At 42.4% G+C, this 19,088-nt stretch overlaps 1 protein-coding gene across 1 annotated transcript in view; it reads left to right on the top strand.

The window, feature by feature from the left end:
• Onecut1 (one cut homeobox 1) overlaps positions 1–13,722 on the top strand; it is a 40,569-nt gene extending 26,847 nt beyond the window's left edge. The window contains exon 2 of the mRNA XM_004662482.3: positions 13,433–13,722. Coding sequence (XP_004662539.1) covers positions 13,433–13,722 — 290 coding nt within the window. The remainder of the gene's footprint in view (positions 1–13,432) is intronic.
• Positions 13,723–19,088: the final 5,366 nt, after the last annotated feature.

The raw sequence follows: 19,088 nt of genomic DNA, 5'->3' as shown, positions 1-19,088 counted from the left end.
TTATAGGAAGAAAATGGTTTTGTTTTGGGCTTACAGTTTCAAGGGGATGGTTCATCATGGTGCAAAAGGCATAGCAGAGCAAAAAACCAGCTTACATCTTCATACATCAGCAGCAGGAAGAAGCATTGTGAGTGAGCCAGCTCTGACTGTCCAGCGGCCTAGACTAATCAACCCTAAAGCCCATTCCCCAGGAAGGCTCCAACCTCCCAAAGGCACCACCAGTTCAGAACTAAGCAGGAAACTTAATCACTTGAGGCTATGGTGGTCGTTTTACATTCAAACCAACACACTTTTCAGACTGTAAATTTGCTACAAATACCCTCTGAGCTTGCCACTCAAAGGCTGTAGCATTCCAGAAATAACTGGGACCCCAGCTTACAAAAATATATACAGCATAGCAAAGTAATTCAGACAAGGCTGATAACACTGTGACCCAGAATGCCCAGAGTCTAAGCTGAAATCTTGAAGTTGCCACAGTTCATGCTGCAGCTCTTTAATCTCCATCATGAGGAATAGCTCAGGACAGACCCACCACCTTCATGTCCCAACATCTCTTTCTGCCGCCTTGCTTGAGAGAGTCTTGTATTTGTATGCCTGCTCATCCCATGGCGCTGTCTCCTGGAGTGTACTTCAAAGGTGACTTAGGCAGGTAGGGATGGTCTCTGGGGGCTCAATGAGCACAAGCAGACCACCACATCTTGTCCATGTCACAGCCTAGAAAGGGTCTCTCTTGGTGACAGTAGGGGTGGAGGTGAGAGCAGAGAACTCATTCCCTCCCCACTTGACATACCCAGCTGTGGCTTTTTGAATCAGATCGGTGGAGATCTGATTTTCATGCCATACAGTTCACCCCTTGAAGAGTATAATTCAATTGTTTCTGGTGTAATCTCAGAGCTGTGTGACCATGGCCATACTGAATGTCACCATGCCCATCTCTGTACTCATTAGCAGTCAAGGCCATTCCCCCATCTCCTCCTCAGCCATAGGCAGCACTAGCTGCCATCTGTTGCTAGAGATTTGCCTATTATGACCTAGATAGGATGCGGGGGGCACACATATTTGTGGGTCCATGTGCACATGTGTGTGGAGGCCAGAGGTTAATGTCAAGTACCTTTCTCAGTTGGTTGTTTTTTTTTTTTTTTTTTTTTTTTTTTTGGTTTTTCGAGGTAGGGTCCCACTCTAGAACAGGCTAACCTGAAATTCACTATGGAGTCTCAGGGTGACCTCGAACTCATGGCAACCCTCCTACCTCTGCCTCCCGAGTACTGGGATTAAAGGCATGTGCCACCACGCCTGGCCTCAGTTGTTTTTTACATTATTTATACTGAGACAAGGTCTCTCTCACTTGAACCCAAAAAGCACCAATTTGGCTAGTCTAGCTTGCTCTTTATTTTACCATTAAAAAACCAGTTTGATTGAAGAACTGGAGCAGTCCTGAAGCAAAACCCAATTTTTCCAAGTTTTATCGACAACCTCCATATGTATAAACAGTATTCCATGATAATAATCCCTCCCACCAACCTCTCTTTATCCCTCCTGAGCCCCCCTTCCATCAGATCATCTGACAACTAGAGCAAGGCCTCCTCCCTCACAGACAGGAGTGTGCAGGAGCACGCCGTCTTCCCTGACTGCAGACCTGCACCACAGCATACTGCCAGCAAATACACACCAAAGCAGATCCAGCTTCATTCTGCTGCAGTTCCATCTGTCCAAAGCAGCCAACCTTGGAACAGATATGTCAGGAACATAAAGAAACATGTGAAACAAACCATTTACATTTCTTTAATCTTTGTGTACATGTGTGTGCATGTGAATACAAGCATCTGAGGCACAGTGTGCATGTGGAAGTCAGAGGCTAACGCTGAGTGTCAGTCTCTGCCTTCCACCTTCTTTGAGACAGGATCTGTTGTTTGGTGCTACCTATGCTAAGCTAACTAGCCATGAACTTCTGAAGAGTCTCCTAGGCCTACCTCCCATCTCACAATGGGAGCTACCACACCTGGCTTTACTTGGGTTTTGGTGACATAAGCTCTGGTCCTCACACTTGTGTGGCAAGCATCTTTACCACTGATCCATCTTCTCAGCTCCTGGCCTACATTTTAATACAAAAGCAGAAATTTGATTTAAAAAAGCATGTACAGGGCTCAAGAGATAGCTTAGTGGTTAAGGTACTTGCCTGCAAGCCAAAGAGGTTTGATTCCCCAAGACCCACATGAGCTAGATGCACAAGGGGGCTCACATGTGTCTGGGGTTCATTTGCAGTGGCTGGAGGCCCTGGTGCGCTCTCTCTCTCTCTCTCTCTCTCTCTCTCTAACACACACACACACACACACACACACACACTTTCCACCTGATTATTTCACTCTCTCTCTCAAATAAATAAGTAAAAATAATTTAAAAACCAGCATGTTAAGTCAGGCATGGTGGTGCACACCTTTAATCCCAGAACTCAGGAGGCAAAAGTAGGAGGATCGCTGAGAGTTTAAGCCACTTTGAGACTACATAGTGAAATCCAGGGCAGCCTGGGCTAGAGCAAAACCCTACCTCAAAAAAACAAAAACAAAAAAAATAAAATGAAATACAAAAACATGTGCAGGGCTGGATGGCTTAGCAATTAAGGTGCTTGTCTGAAAAGCCAAAGGATTTGCTTCCCCAGGACCTACCTAAGTCAGATGCACAAGGTGGCACATGCATCTGGAGTTCATTTGAAGTGGCTGGAAGCCCTGGAATGCCCATTCTTTCTTTCTCTCTCCCTTCCTCCCTCCCTCCCTCCCTTTCTCTCCCCACCCCCTCCATACCTCTTTCTCTCTCAAATAAATAAATAAATAAAAGTTTTTTTAAAAAGCATGTATAGGCCAGGCACGGTGGCACACACCTTTAATCCCAGCCCTCGGGAGGCAGAGGTAGGTGGATCGCCATGAGTTTGAGGCCATCCTGAGACATACATAGTGAATTCCAGGTTAGCCTGAGCTAGAGTGAGACCCTACCCCGAAAAACAAAACAAAAAGCATGTACACACATAATTGTGTACTTATTTCTTAATGGCTCAGAGGCCGAGGATGACACATGCTCAATTGGCTTTGGAGTCTGTGGGATTGTTGATATGCAATATCTCTAATATTCATGAGATTGAAGCAAATATGAATGTGTGTGTGTGTGTGTGTGTGTGTGTGTGTGTGTGTGTGTGTTTATAATCACCATCATTTAGCTGAAAATGGACCCCGATTATTTTCAGGTCTAGTTGTTGCAGAACTGTTTGTTTCTTTGTGACGGGATCTCACTATGTAGCCCAGGCTGACCCGGGCTCTGTGAACTTACAATTCCCTCTACCTCCACTTCCTAAGTGCTGAGATAGCAGGTGCATGCCACAACTTGTGGCTTATTTGCTCTTTTATAGAAACCATAAAATGGGATCTGGGGACATAACTCACTTAACATAACTCAACTACTATGCACAAGGCCCTGCAAAAATTGGGGTGGCAGGAGAGGTTGAAGCAGGAGGATCAGAAGTCCAAAGCCATTCTTGGTTACAAAGAGCATTCGAAGCCAGCTGGGTTACATGAGACTCTGTGTCAATAACACACAGATGGATGATAGGTAGGTAGGTAGGTAGGTAGATAGATAGATAGATAGATAGATAATAGATGATGAAAGATAGATAGATGGATGATGATAAATAGATAGGTGATAGATGATGAAAGATAGATGGATGATAGATGATTATGATAGATAGATGGATGGATGGATGGATGGATGGATGGATGGATGGATGGATGGAGGGACGGACGGACGGACGGACGGACGGACAGACAGACAGACAGACAGACAGACAGACAGATAGATAGATAGATAGATAGATAGATGGATAATAAAAAGCCATAAAGGGTGGAGATAAAAAGATGGAAGTCTATGTAGTAGCTATATATTCCAAGACAGAAAGATGACCTTGGAAATTATTTTGTTAAGGTAATACCAGATTTCAGAGATCAGAGAAGGTGCTGCCCTGTGAATGACAGCTTTAGAGCCCACAGGGGACCTGCACTACTGTCTGTTCCTTTAAAGAGATCTGCAGAAAAGAGATTGAATGTTCTGTCCAACTTCATAACAAGGTTGGAATCAGAGCAAAGACCTAAGCCTGGTGCATAAATCCAATGTTTGCACTTGTATCTTGACTGAAGAAGGAAGAAAGAATGAATTAATTTGCACATGTCTTTTGTGGTGTTAGTGATCCAACCCAGGGCTCTGAGCATACTACATAAGTGCTCTGGCACTGACCTGTGTCCCCAGTCTCTAATTTGTAAACTTGTACAAAGTACTCTTTAAGGACTTATGATTTTAATCATTGCAATACATATTGTAGTATTTAATACTTGTGACCATCCTGGGAGGTAAGAAACCTGCTATTCTCCATTTTTAAAAAATAGTTTATTTATTTATTTTCAAGAAGGAGGGAGAGAGAAAGAGACAGATAGAGAAAGAGAGAGAATGGGCATGCCAGGGCCTCCAGCCACTGCAAGTGAACTCCAGATGCATGTACCACCTTGTGCATCTGGCTTTATGTAGATCCTAGGGAATAGAACCTGGGTCCTTAGTTTTTGCAGGCAAGCGCCTTAACTGCTGAACCCTTTCTCCAGCCCCCATCCTCCATTTTGTAGCTGGGGACATTTAGCTCAAAAACAGTGAGAAATTTTCCCAGGATTACATATCTGTCAGTGGCCCCAGAGCTGGCCACCATGTCCTGAGTCCAGGTTCATCTAAGAAATTATATTATAAATCCATATGGCTGTGTAAGTGCCCCCCAAGCCAATATATCTGTGTCCACGTATTCCCAGACAAGTTCTTGGCAGACTTTTACATAACTCATCCAGCACTTTATATGTTGAGAAGGAATTTGTGTCAATAAAGAGGGAAAATGCATATAAGTTGATATGTAAATACTTAGCTGATTCTAGGATATGACTATATACCATATTTCTAAAGTATGCTCCAAGGTGAGGGCTTCTTAAAACCTAAAGAGAAAGGGCTAACATTTGGTTTCCTTATAATTTCCATCTTTCCTGAACCAGTAGTTCTGTTCATACAGAAAAAAAAAAAAAAACACCTCACTTGTAGGAATACAATCAGGCTTAAAGATTACAACAGTGCTAAGTGTCTGTAAACATTTCTTGCTCCTTGTTCTCAGTTTTCTTCAGTGATGTGCGCACGTGTGCGCGTGTGTGTGTACACATGTGTGCATGTGGAGGCTAGAGAACAACCTCAGGTATCATCCATCTTTTTTCAGACAGGGTCACTCATTGGCCTGGAGTACACCAATTACACTAGACTAGTGAGCTCCAGAGACCCTTGAACCCCCCCCCCCACCAGTACTGAGATTACAAACATACACTATTTAGGTTCTGGGGAACACTTTACCAATTGATCCATCTCCCCAGCCCTTCTGCAGTGATCTTGTTGCAGGTTACTTACATTCACAGACCAGCTCAGGATCAGCCACCAAGCATTGAGAAGATCTGTCTTAAGGAATGCTATTCCTGAATGAAATTCCCAGCAGAAAGTTTCTTTGGTCAAATAAGTTGGGGACAGGGATCTCCATAAACTGGAAAATGCTGGCACACATTCCCCTAGTACAGGCTCTGAGAAGTTCTACATTAAATAAGTTTGTTTAATCATGACTTAAATTAGCATTTCTCCAACTGACCTCATAACTCATTGATCACAAAATAGCTTTCAACATCCTGCAGGTTCATGTTTCTTGAAACAAATTTAGCTCTGCTTTAGCAAGCTCCAGGTCTCTCTCTCCAATCTCAATCTCAATCTCAATCTCAATCTCTCTCTCTCTCTCTCTCTCTCTCTCTCTCTCTCTCTCTCTCTCTCCGTATGTCTCCTTTCTTTCTCCCATTTATTAGTTAGTTGGTTTGTTTGTTTGCTTGCTTTTTTTTTTTTAGACAGGTTTTCATGTAACCCGGGCCGCCCTCAAACTCACCATGTAGCCAAGGATGACCTTGAACTCCTGATCCTCCTGCCCCCCTCCTGAGTTCTGGGATAACAGGCATGAACCACCACACCCTCTTTCTCTTCATGATCTGTTATTCCTGATGTGCTCATGCTCATTAACATCTCACATGCCTGTGCCTGCCTCCTACATGGAACTCACCATGGGTGACCACACCTTAGAGATCAAACCCATGTGTCAGGCTGTCTGAGACAGTTCCCAGTACAGCTCACCCAGGAATCCTGACAACATGGTCAGCTTGCCTGCATGCACAGAAGTGAGCCAGTCTCAACCTCCATAAATAGAAAGCTCCCTTCCTTAATCCAATTCTGTGATGAATGTTCCCCTATATGTATGGGAACTGTGTGTCCACACACATTATTTCCATAGAAAACCTTGTAATATATCCCACAGACTCTCCAAAGCATTGCTCTCATTCATGTTTTTCCAAAGCTCTAGAAGCTTCAAGAAGTATGTTTTATTTCTGTGGGTTGATCCTCTTCACCTCCTTTGGTCACCCAGTGACCCTCAACAAGCTTGTCTATTGTCCAGTCAGCTGATAGTTCAGTCTTCATATTTGGCAACTCCAGCAGAGTTCTCTGCAGATGTAACCACACCCCAACAGCCCCATGGGTTCTGAGCCTGCTTATAGCCTATAAGATTCAGGATGTCCCAGAGAAACTGAATAGGCCAGCCAGCCCCCTGTTCCAATGGGATCTCACTTCCCAGTTTCTGACATTACAGTGTAGTGTTTGAAATCTTGGAACAGGATATAGCAAACTCTATTTCTATTGTATGAGGGTAACAGCTATCTTCTTGTTGCTGGGACGAAACACTTGGCTAGAAGCAGCTTATGGAAGGAAAAGGTTTATTTCCAACTTTCAATTTCAAGGAGAAGTTTCATCATGGCTGGCAAAACATGGCAGGAGCAGCCAGCCAGTTGTCACATCTCTCCAATAGCAGGGAGGAAGAGAGAGCAAACTCAACTTAACGCGGCAAGCAGGACCAAGGCCTGCCCTTAGCAGCATACCTCCTGAGGGGACCTACCTCCCACAGGATTTACCAGCTGGAGATTAAGTACAAGGCTTAATCACAAACACATGAGGCTATAGGGAACAAATTAGATTCAAAGCACCACAATGAGACAGACACCAAAAAAGGGTGGGCTAACCTATATCATAAATTTTTATGTTATTTCTCTAATGTCCCTGACCTGCAAGCCATTCTTTAAACAATCCCCATTTCCTCTAATGACCATTTGCCAAACACCCTCTCCAGGGTAGCTTCTTCAGCCACTGAATCTTGCCCAGTGCCAGGACCTGATTGAAGTCATTCTAACATATATCCTGGCTAGATGGAAAATAGATACCTCTGCAGTTTCCCTTAGCTGTGCCTTCTGAATGATAGATAAGCTGAGACTTTGCCCAATATTCTGTTATTTACTTTTCCATAAGTAGTGCTGTATAATTTATCATCTAGAGCCCTAATGACTTCTAGGGCTATATTTCTAGCCCAGGCCTCTGAACTCCGGGCCCCATACATCCTGCTGTCTGCTGGACAGATCTCTACTGGAGATCTTTAGCAGAATGTCCAACAAGCACTTCTGATACATTTTGTCCCACATAGAAGTCATTACCACACTCATAAAATTCCTTACTCGATGTGCATTCCCTAAAGGCTCCAATGTCACCATATAACCAGAACCCTAAGAGATATTCCCAACTGTATGTACCCTCCCAGCCACGTTGTCAGCAAGTCCTCTCCATTCCACCTCAGAAAAAGTGTTTACACATCAATTTCTATTGTCTGAGTTTTCTGACTGGATTCTGTCCTCGGTTATGTTTTCTGGGAGGTGGACCTGGCAAGTATGAGATGTGCATGCTGGAAGGAGATGGAGTGTGACAGAAGCCATCTCCTGTCATGAGCTGAAAAGATAGCCACAACCACTTTATTTTCTTTGATAAGGAAAGGTACCTTTTTAAAAAAAATTTTGTTTATTTTAGTTTATTTATTTGAGAGTGACAGAGAGAGAGAGAGAATGGGTGCACCAGGGCTTCCAGCCACTGCAAACGAACTCCAGACATGTGCGCCCCCTGTGCATCTGGCTAACATGGGTCCTGGGGAATCGAGCCTCAAACCAGGGTCCTTAGGCTTCACAGGCAAGCACTTCACCACAAAGCCATCTCTCCAGCCCCACAACCACTTTAAACAGTACCTTAGAACTAGAGAGCCCTTTAGACTTGTCCTGCGATGCAAGGGGTGGGGTGATTAAACCTTAAGCCAACTATGCCATCCTCCTCTGCCACCAACTATCCCTGCCCCCAAGGTGGCATAACCTCTGGCTAGGAAAAGTTCCCAGAATGGGTATCAGCTGAGAGTCACCAGCCACCAATTCTCCCAGCAGCTAAAGGTATGAGTGCCGTGGTCCTGAAAGATTAGGGTGACAAACCATAGCACCCACTGCACTGTCTTTGTCCCAAATCTTGCTGCTTTTCAGTTCAACCCCACGTTCTCATACTTTCAGATCTGATCAACCTACTGTGGAGGTACATCTCCCATAGCTATCTCCTCCTCATGAGCACTCCAGTTCTCCTGTTTGCTAATACTTCCCATAAGTGCTGCACCTTCTCAGAGAATGGACCCACTTCTCTCACCAACAAATGTGGTGCCCTTGAGGGCTCATCTTATGTGCCTCCTCCGAGACACCTCTTCCTTTATAACCTCAAGCAGCCAGGTGTGATGCTGCACATCTGGAATCCCAGCACTCAAACGCTAAGGCAGGAAGATTGTGAATTTGAAGCCAGCCTAGGGTCCATAGTGAAATTCAGATCTAGTAACTTTAAAATTTACCATATTTAGCTGACTGTGGTGAAGCATACGTTTAATCCCAGTACTCAAGAAGCAGAGGGAGGAGGATCGCTGTGAGTTCAAGGCTAGCCTGAGACTCCATAGTGAATTCCAAGTCAGCCTGGTCTACAGTGAGACCCTACCTCAAAAAAAATTAACATATTTACTGGGTATTATTTTTTAATGTAAAACATTAATACTATAGCTTAATTCTTCTTTTTTTTAATTTTATTTATTTATTTATTTGAGAGCGACAGACACAGAGAGAAAGACAGGTAGAGGGAGAGAGAGAGAATGGGCGCGCCAGGGCTTCCAGCCTCTGCAAACGAACTCCAGACGCGTGCGCCCCCTTGTGCATCTGGCTAACGTGGGACCTGGGGAACCAAGCCTCGAACTGGGGTCCATAGGCTTCACAGGCAAGCACTTAACCGCTACGCCATCTCTCCAGCCACAGCTTAATTCTTCTTAAAAGAACATATCCCCCTTTTCAAATTGCTAAATGCAATCACTTTAATAACTTAGGGCACCTGATTCCATTACACTAAAAAACACATTGAATATAAACTCCCCTATCTATTTATGTTATATACATGTGTTACTATACTACTATGTTATGCACATAAGGCATACATAAAATGTAAGAAGTTTTAAGGAAGTAGTATTAAAAAAATAGACATCAGGGCTGGAGAAATGGTTCATTGGTTAAGGTGCTTGCCTGCAAAGCCTAATGACCTGAGTTCAATTCTTCAGTACCCACAAAAAGCCAGATGCATAAAGTGGGGTATGCATCTGGAGTTCATTTGCAGTAGCAAGAGGCCCCAGCAAAAAAAAAAAGAAAAGAAAAGAAAAGAAAAAAATCGACATGGGAATTCTCTTTTGTACATGCCCTTGGAGTATACTCACCCTACTTTATAGCACTCCTGTTTTGCCAGGTGTGGTGGTACATATCTATATTTTAAATGTTACCTTTGTGTTTGTTTTTTTCAAGGTAGAGTTTTGCTCTAGCCTGCTGACTATGACTATTCACTATGGAGTCTCAGGATGGCCTCAAACTCACAGCAATTCTCTAACCTCTCTGCCTCCTGAGTACTGCGATTAAAGGCGTATACCACCATGCCTGGCTTTATCTTTGTGTTTTTAGTGTTCTATTTATTTATAGCTCTATTTATTTATTTATAGAGTTCTCTTTATTTATTTTGAGACAGTCTTCATGTAGTCCAAGCTGACATCAAACCCACTACATAACCAAGGATAACTTTGAACTCCTGATCATCTTGTCTTTATCTCCCACATGCTGGAATTATAGGCATGTGTCACCATGCCCAGATTATGCAGTGCTGGGAATAGAACCCAAGGCTTCCTCCATGTTGTGATCATTCTACCAACTGAGCTACAGCCTCAGCATGGTTTTTACTTCTTTTAAAACATATTTTATTTGTTCATTTTCAAGCAGAGAGAATGGGCATGCCAGAGGGCCTCTTTGTACATCTGGCTTTATGTGAGTACTGGGAAACTGAACCAGGGATATCAGGAATTATAAGAAACTGCCTTTAAGCACTGAGCTAGCTCCCCTTCCCTGGTTTTTTGTGGGGGGCGGTTTAGGGGTTAGTTTTTTGTTTGTTTGTTTGCCAGGTAGGGTCTCACTGTAGTCCAGGCTGACCTGGAATTCACTATGTGGTCTCAGGGTAGCCTCAAACTCATGGCGATTCCCCTACCTCTGCCTCCTGAGTACAGGGATTAAAGGTGTGTGCCACCACACCTGGCTGGTTTTTCTTTTTTTTTTCTTTTTGATCTTTTAGATTTATTTTTATTTACTTATTAGAGACAGAGAGAAAAGGAAAGAGAGGCAGAGAGAGAGAGAGAGAATGGGCACACCAGGGCCTCCAGCCACTGCAAATGAACCCCAGACACATGCGCTACCATGTAGTACATCTAGCTTACATGGGGCCTAGAGACTCGAATCTGGGTCCTTAGGCTTCATAGGCATGTGGCTTAACTGCTAAGCCGTCTATCCAGCCCTGGTTTTTCTTTTTTTTAATATTTTTTATTTGTATTTATTTTATTTTTATTTTATTCATTTTATTATTTATTATTTTATTTTTATTTATTTATTAGAGGCAGAGAGAAAGGGTGAGAAAGTGACAATGGGTGCACCAGGGCCTCTAGCCACTGCAAACGAACTCCAGACACGTGCGCCACCATGTGCATCTGGCTTATGTGGGACCTGGAGAATTGAACCTGCATCCTTAGGCTTCATACTCATGTGCCTTATCCACTAAGCCATCTCTCTAGCCCTAGCCCTGGTTTTTATTTCTTTAAAAAAGAAAAGAAAAGAAAAGAAAAGAAAAGAAAAGAAAAGAAAAGAAAAGAAAAGAAAAGAAGGAATAAGCAACAACAACAAAACCTTCATTGTCATACGCTAAGTATGGAACCCAGAGATTTACATGTTAAGCCCCACTCTACTTCTGAGCTATTTCCACAACCTCTAAAACTTATTTTCAGTAAGGAGCACATTGTGGTGGCTCACATCTGGAATCTCAGCATTTGGGAGGCAGAGGCAAGAGGATAGAGGCCAGCCTGGACTATATAATATGTTGAAGGTCAGCCTGGGACACATAGAGTCTGTCTCAGAACCAAGCCAAACAAAAACTGTTGGTACTTTGGGACTCCAGAGACTGGTGGCTTCTTCAGCTCTGGCCTGCTGGCTGCCCCAGGTGACCTGGGCAGAGCTCATTTGTACTAATGGACACCTGAGGCCATGGGAACTCTGAAATCCAGGATCTGGAGCAGCTGAGAATGGAAGGCAGGGGTAGGAACTGCCACTCTGATCTAGCCAGAGCTCATGCATTGTTTTGGAGAAACTGAGAACCTGGGGAAAGAGAAAAAGAGGATGGCGTGCAAGTAGGAGCAGCAACAGGAAGGCATCCACTGGTTGCCTGAGGCAGGAGGGAGGGGCTATCCTCACTCCCACCAGAGAGCACTCCATTTGCCTCTCGCTGTGGTTGGGCCGAGAGGTTTAATCAATCAGGTGTAAAGAGAGCTGTTCTAGATCTCCTACACAGAGGTCAGAAAGGCACCCATGTGATGCTAGCCTGGTCTTAAATCTATATTACATAGACCTAAAACTGTTTCAACTTGCGTTGCCTAGCTAGGGATTGATTGGTGTTAGTGATGGGGAAGGGGTAAGGACAGTGTTAGCAAGGCAGCCCCAGTGCCATTTAGGATGTTGAGTACCAAGAGCCACACTGGGCTGGAGAGAGGCGTCTAGCACGCATGGTGATATGTTCATAAAGTACCAACAGTGAGGCCCCAGAGCCATGAGCGCCAGCAACAAGGAAGCAGCCCAGAAGGGAATGAACAGGGAAGCAGGCTGCAAATGGGAGGCAGGGTCAGAAGTTGGAGAGGGGATCTTCTGGAGCAAGATTCCCATAGACACAAACCCTCAAAGATGAGCGTGGCTTACCTGACACAAGGGAAAGGGGTCTTCCCTCCCCAGCTTGTAGTAGATTCTGCTAAGAATTGATGAAAGACTATTGGATGGATGCTATCTTATACAGTTCTTTCAAGTTTTTATTTATTTGAATGTGTGTGTGTGTGTTTGTGTGTGTGTGTTTTCACTCCAAGGTCTCTTGCCAGTGCAAGCAAACTCCAGACATATGCGACACTTTGCACCTGGTTATGAGGATGCTGAGGGATTGAACCTGGGTCAGCAGGGTTTGCAAGCAAAAACCTTTAACAGCTGAGTCATCTTCCCAGACATACAGTTGGTTTTTGTTTGTGTTTTACATACTGAGTTTCCTGAAATTCCCCAAGTCGGTAAGGAAGCCTGCATTCACTTGTATTGTTTTTCTGGATCCTCAGCTGGGCTCTTTCCATCCTCCCAGCAGCCTGGAAACCTTCCAGGGTGGCAAGCACTTCTTACTGGTGATACCACACATTTACAAAACACTTGCATTAGTGTAAACTTTTCACATATACTGCCTTATCACAGCCATCAAGGTAAACATTCCTATCCATTCTGCAGAGAGAAATAAAAGCTCAAACTCAGGGCTAGGGATGAGACTCAGTTGATCGAGTGTTTGCCCAGAATGCAGGACGTCCTGGGTCAATCCCCAGCACTATATTAATGGGGCATAATGGTACATGTCTGAAATCACAGTACTGGGGAGGTGGAGGCAGGCAGGAGAATCACAAGTTTAAGGTCATTGGCTACATTGCAAGGTTGAGGTCACCTTGGGCTACATTAGACTCTGTCTCCAAAAAAAAAAAAAAAGAAAAGAAAAGAAAGAAAAGAAAAGAAAAAGAAAAAAGTCCAAATTTGACTTAGCCAGAAGCTTACATTCTTACAGATGAGGAGCTAGCTGAGCCACCTAAGACAGTGCAGAAGTCAGGTGCTGTTGCGTCCAATGCCCATGTTCCACAAAGCCCTGCCTGTTTGAGTTCTCTGTACTTTGATTACACTTTGCTCACGACTGCCTGCATACTTCAGTCCAGGGTCAGCAGACAGCAAGAAGTCTAGGAGGAATGGCTGATGAATGCTATTGGCCCTGCTGCAAGGAATTTGTTCTAAATGTCTTCTGTATCTCTTTGCAGCATGCAAACGGAAAGAACAAGAACATGGGAAGGATAGAGGCAACACCCCCAAAAAGCCCAGGCTGGTCTTCACAGATGTCCAGCGTCGAACTCTACATGCAATATTCAAGGAAAATAAGCGTCCGTCCAAAGAATTGCAGATCACCATCTCCCAGCAGCTGGGTCTGGAGCTGAGCACGGTGAGCAACTTCTTCATGAACGCCCGGCGGCGCAGCCTGGACAAGTGGCAGGACGAGGGCAGCTCCGGCTCAGGCCACTCGTCTTCATCAAGCACTTGCACCAAAGCATGAAGGAGGAGCCACGGACTGAAACCTCGGTGGAAAAGCTTTAAATTAAAAACTAAAACCTTTTTTTTAAAAGACCAGGACCTCAAGATAGCAGGTTTATACTTAGAAATATTTGAAGAAGAAGGAAAAAAAAGTGATATTTATAGTCCAAAGAAACCAAAGACAAGCTCACCTGCATTCTGACTTTGTTCGGAGACACACGCTTCAGTGGGGCAGCAACTTGGCAAGGAAAACGATGAGCGGGTAGCGCTGCATCTCACGCCTTCGATCCTGTCATCCTCACCTGCTGGAGTCATTGGGTGGACATCTTTTAAGATCAGACTCTCTTCTGTTCCACCACACCCCGGAGGTGTACAGTGTCTCAATGCTGTGTGTGGGTGTGTACAGGCACGAACACACCCACACATGCTCTCTCTCTCTCACACACACACACCACCAGTGGTTAGGGACGTAGGGCTGGTCTTCAGGAAGGGTTGTGCCGTGAGAGGACAACTGACATGGCATGGGGCTGTCTGAGTTCATTGGATTAAGAGCGAGAGTTTGCTCGTCTAGCCTACCATTTGAACCTGCCAGGCTGCAACCTAAACGCAGATTCAAACCCAGCAAAGAAAATTTGAATTGGCACCTAAACCAGTGCATTCTCTTTGTTTGTTAAGGAATGTTCAGATATTTTTTAAAGAAATAAAACAAGAGTCCGTCCATTTAAAAAAAAAATCACCTACGTACCAAAGAACACAATATTATAGTGCAGGTATTTTATTGTGATGATTTTAATAACCAAAGCTATTTTTACACAAGATGCTATGTAAAATTATACATATGAACTGATCTAGCTGTAATACACACACCATGTAGATTCACAACTATTATTTATGACTCTTGAAGCATTTGGAATAAGTTTTCAGAACTGGCAAGAAAGAATGTGGCTTCAGGGAAGCAACTGACACCATGGTGGACAGCTCAGTGCAGGACGCACACACTTCTGGTGGCCACTCTTTTCCAGGATTCATAATTGTCACTTAACACAGAGAAACAGACATAACACAACCCACTCACAACTAAGAAAATGTGGGGAACATTCTAGAAGAGGGCCCCATGTATACACTAAGAAAACTGAATTTAACAGGGCAGATAACCAAATTAGAAAAAATGCTCAAAGTGGTCTGTCTTAGCAAACACCCAGAAGAATTTAAATGAATTTGGCTTAAATTTGGTATATACATTTGGCACCAAATATTCTTTAATCAAACCCTTCAAAGTGAGTAAACTTACATTGATTAAAATCATGTATCTTACATTTTATAACAATCCTAATAAGAACAATCAAGCTGATTTTATTGCCAACCCCAGATGTTATGACTTGGATATCCATAGATAAGAAAATGTGACTGAGAAATGGTGAACTGCATAGAAAAAGCCAGAGTTCTAGTCTAACACAAGACTTGGTTCTATTGGTATTAAGCAATTTATTTTACTAAGCATAGCCACCAAAACAAACTGCATTCTTTCTTGCTGGGAATTTTATAACACAGATTCCACTCTCTGATGGGGCAGATTAAAAAGTAGACCTGGCTTCCAAATCAAAATGCTACATTTCCATTTCTCCAAATCACTTAACTGGGACTGAAAAAAAAAAATGAAGTAAATAATTGAATAGCCGGGTGTGGTGGCGCACACCTTTAATCCCAGCACTCGGGAGGCAGAGGTAGGTGGATCACCATGAGTTTGAGGCCATCCTGAGACATACATAGTGAATTCCAGGTCAGCCTGAGCTAGAGTGAGACCCTATCTTGGAAAACCAAAAGCAAAAGGCAGCAACAACAACAAAGAATTGGATACCTAGGCTGGAGCTGGAGCTCAATTTTAGAGTATTTGGCTCTCACAAGGCCCTGAGTTCAATCCCCCAGCACAGACATAAAGCAACACACACACACACACACACACACACACACACACACACACACACACAGATTAGCTACCTTCATTTAATTATCGCACCCTACTAAAATATAATATATAAAATTGAAAATTAAGATTCACTAAATGCCAAAAGACAAAAAAAAATTTACATTATCTTGGACACAAAACTTACCCCCTTTGGATCAAATCTCAGCATCTTGCCAGGTCTAATACAGGCAGGCACCTAGAGAGTTGAACCTAAGCTAACCCACGCCTGTGTCTATCTCCTTTCTCTGCTGGAGACTAAGGAAAACCAGCATACACGTCTCCTTGAATGAAATCCTGCATTTGCCTGACATCTTCTGTTCTAGTATTTAAAAGAAAATCACCCAAACTTAAAAAGTTTCCCTTCTAAGTATGGCACAATTCTAATTCAACTATTAAGAGACAATTTAAATGGCTAACCTTCAAGATTTGCTAAAAATATAATCTTATAGTTACATAAAGAAAAATGAAAAAACTGACCATAGTCTCTCTCTCTACACAAGTGGTGGGAGCTGAAGTACAGGTATACAATGTTATAATTTGGGAGGGAGGAAAGCCTTATTTATTTAAAATAAAATTTAAACTGCAGGGAAATTCAAGCTCTGTCTACACCCAGTCTTACCAAATTTCAATACTCCAAGAAAAACAAAACATGTTTCCTTTATTTTTACTGTATCACTCCTGCAATTAACCTGAGTTTTGCATCTTAAACGAATTATTTTTGCATTGTGTAGGCAGAGAAACAATATAACATTTTAAATATACCACCATAGCAGTGGGTTGTTTTTTTTTTTTTTTGAGAAATAACCAATTATCCTACTTGCTAACACCAAAGATGATTTTCATGCCAGCACTGAATTTGCACTCATCATGCAATTTCAGGTCCTAGAGATATATTTTCTCATAAGCAGATGCACAATTCAGAGCCTGAAAAGCAATTTTTTTACTTGACTATTTATGCATACTCTCAACCTTTGCTTGTTAGATCATACCAAACAACAGACAACTTCTCATGAGCAATACCCTTGCACACCACTTATGGCCAAATCTTTATTTGCTTCTGAAATTGTGTATAGAAGACAATGCTTTCATTCCTGATTCGGGTAGCATTCACCCATGGCTCCTTCCATCCACAGTGCAGACCATGTGCCATTTATTCATTTATCATTTCACAATGTTAGTAAAATTCACCCTAAAAGATTATCTTTCATCTGTATGCTTGTTAATTACAAAACTGTACTTCAGTTTTTTTAAGTAGAATATAAATTAGTCTAATTCTGTCCATAAGTCATTCAGCTCTTCAAATTACTGGAAGCTTTCTAAACTAGAGCCAGGAGGTTTGAAATGTGGAGATGAAAAAACTCAGGCCTCAGTAAATATTCAGATGAATGAGTTCTAGTGGCCAGGAACTGAGTATTCCTGTCCCTGGATACCGCTGGAATAAATTTCAAAGACCAAAGAAAATGTGTGGGGAGATCCAGAAGATCTGACAGAATGTTCACTCATTGTGTGCCCCCCCTCCAAAAACATGATTATTTTTTTCCAGGACAATACAAAAGCACTATGCTGCATTTGGATTCATTCCACTCCCATCACTACCCCAGATGAACACCCTGATTTTGCAGGTTAAATGCAAACTTTGCTATACCAAAGAGTCCTAGGACATTTTCACATGAACTATAAAGGCATTTTCCCTAAGGAAGGCCCTCCCTTCTTTGTACATAGAGGATGAAAACTATGCATTTAGCAAACAAAGAGAAAGCACTTCTCCTTTTCTATCTACTTGTTTAGGGTGCATTCAAATGCCAGGGGCTGCTTTGAGATGTACTTGGTCCTCTGGATTATGACTGTGGTGTGGTTAGCTTTACCCGACATTGGGTAACTATTTCCTAAATAGTTAAGGACAAAGAAGCAGAAGGTAAGAAATAGCTATTTCCATGTGCTTAAAAAAATGAAAAAACTGAAAAAAAAAGTGTAAAGATCTACTATTTATAGTGTGAACCAAAGACGCTACCTCACTCTATTCCCATTGGTGATTTTAATCACATTGATATACCAAAGAATACCAAAGATATTTTCATGCACAGCCTTGGTCTGCAGAGGGAACTCTGGCCTTTCCCTTCCCAACCTCCCTTTTTCTCCTTACTCCTCACTCAGTGTGTAAACTTTTCTTCATCCTTAATAATGATATGATAATGACAACAACAACATTATCACTGCTAGTTCTTGTAAGTCTCTAGGCAAACTTACTGCAACCCTTGTAAACTCCTAGGACGAGTGCCTTGCTTGAACCAAAGTGTTAAACCGCTGTTAACCTCTCTCACCTTATACTCTGAATACCTCAGCCTCTTAGAAAGGCCACTAATGAAAAAAAAAAAAAAGGAATAATTATTCACCGTGGTGCTTTTTCCGTGCAACCATGCAATGAAACTTTCTTTGATACCAAAGGATCACTTCTCCCCCCCCAATTTCTTGCTGATAAACCAAAGCTCCTCCTCTTATTCCTTCTGAGATCCCCTACCCCACTTCACCGGGTCCCTTCTCCAGGCAGGCCGTGCATCACTTTTACCACTTCCTCCAAATACCTCATAGTAATAAAGTTTTAGGGTTATGTTGTATAGAGAGTCTATGTGATAAGGCAGAACTTACTAGTTTGATAATTGTTAAGGTTACTTAAAAAACTTTATAATTCTTATTTATTTTGTAGCTTGTATGTTTGGGGTGTCCCCTCCCCTCCCCTTTGGTTTGGGGTTTATTTTCTTGGCAGAACTGCTCTGTTGCTCAAGGAAGACTTAATTTCTGGAAATGACCCCCAAGTGGGTGAAGGGTTGTATAAAAAATGCAAGAATGGAATAAGAAATGATTTTCATTTTGATGGTTACTTAAGAACATTTGTGTTTCGTAGAAAATTTGTTTCCACAGGGTAAAAAAAATTATATAGATATATATATATAAAAAATCTCTTTTTGTGAAAGTGGTTCCTATTTTTCTCTATAATGTGCTGTGATTCATTTTAATTTAATGACATTTTATATGAGCTAATTTTATCATTGCTTTAATTTATGACTATGTTGTTTTTAAAGTGTATATAGTAGACTCAAAATGGCCAAGGCTTTCTGTCACAATCTTTTTGTTCTTGATACTAAGATCAGCTGAAGGCAAGAGCTTCTCTTGACTGCAGGGTCAATCTTTAGCAGGCTCTTCTGGAATGCTATGAATACTGCCCAGGTCTCCCCTCAAAAACTTGTACATACCAAAATAAGTGTTTCTGTCATTTACAAAGAAGACAGGCATAATTTGTTGGTTTTCTTTAATTTATTATTTTTTTAGAAAAAAAAATTTACAGGTAAGACCTGAAATTCCAAAGAATTTAAGACTTAATGTGTCCAAGCACTGGTGTTTGTGAGATTCTTTGCTATATTATT

The sequence above is a fragment of the Jaculus jaculus genome, chromosome 10 (genome assembly GCF_020740685.1).
Source record: "Jaculus jaculus isolate mJacJac1 chromosome 10, mJacJac1.mat.Y.cur, whole genome shotgun sequence".
In the NCBI taxonomy this organism is placed as follows: Eukaryota; Metazoa; Chordata; class Mammalia; order Rodentia; family Dipodidae; genus Jaculus; species Jaculus jaculus.
The sequence above is the reverse complement of the archived record's forward strand: the minus strand, read 5'-3'. Positions and strand labels throughout refer to the sequence as shown.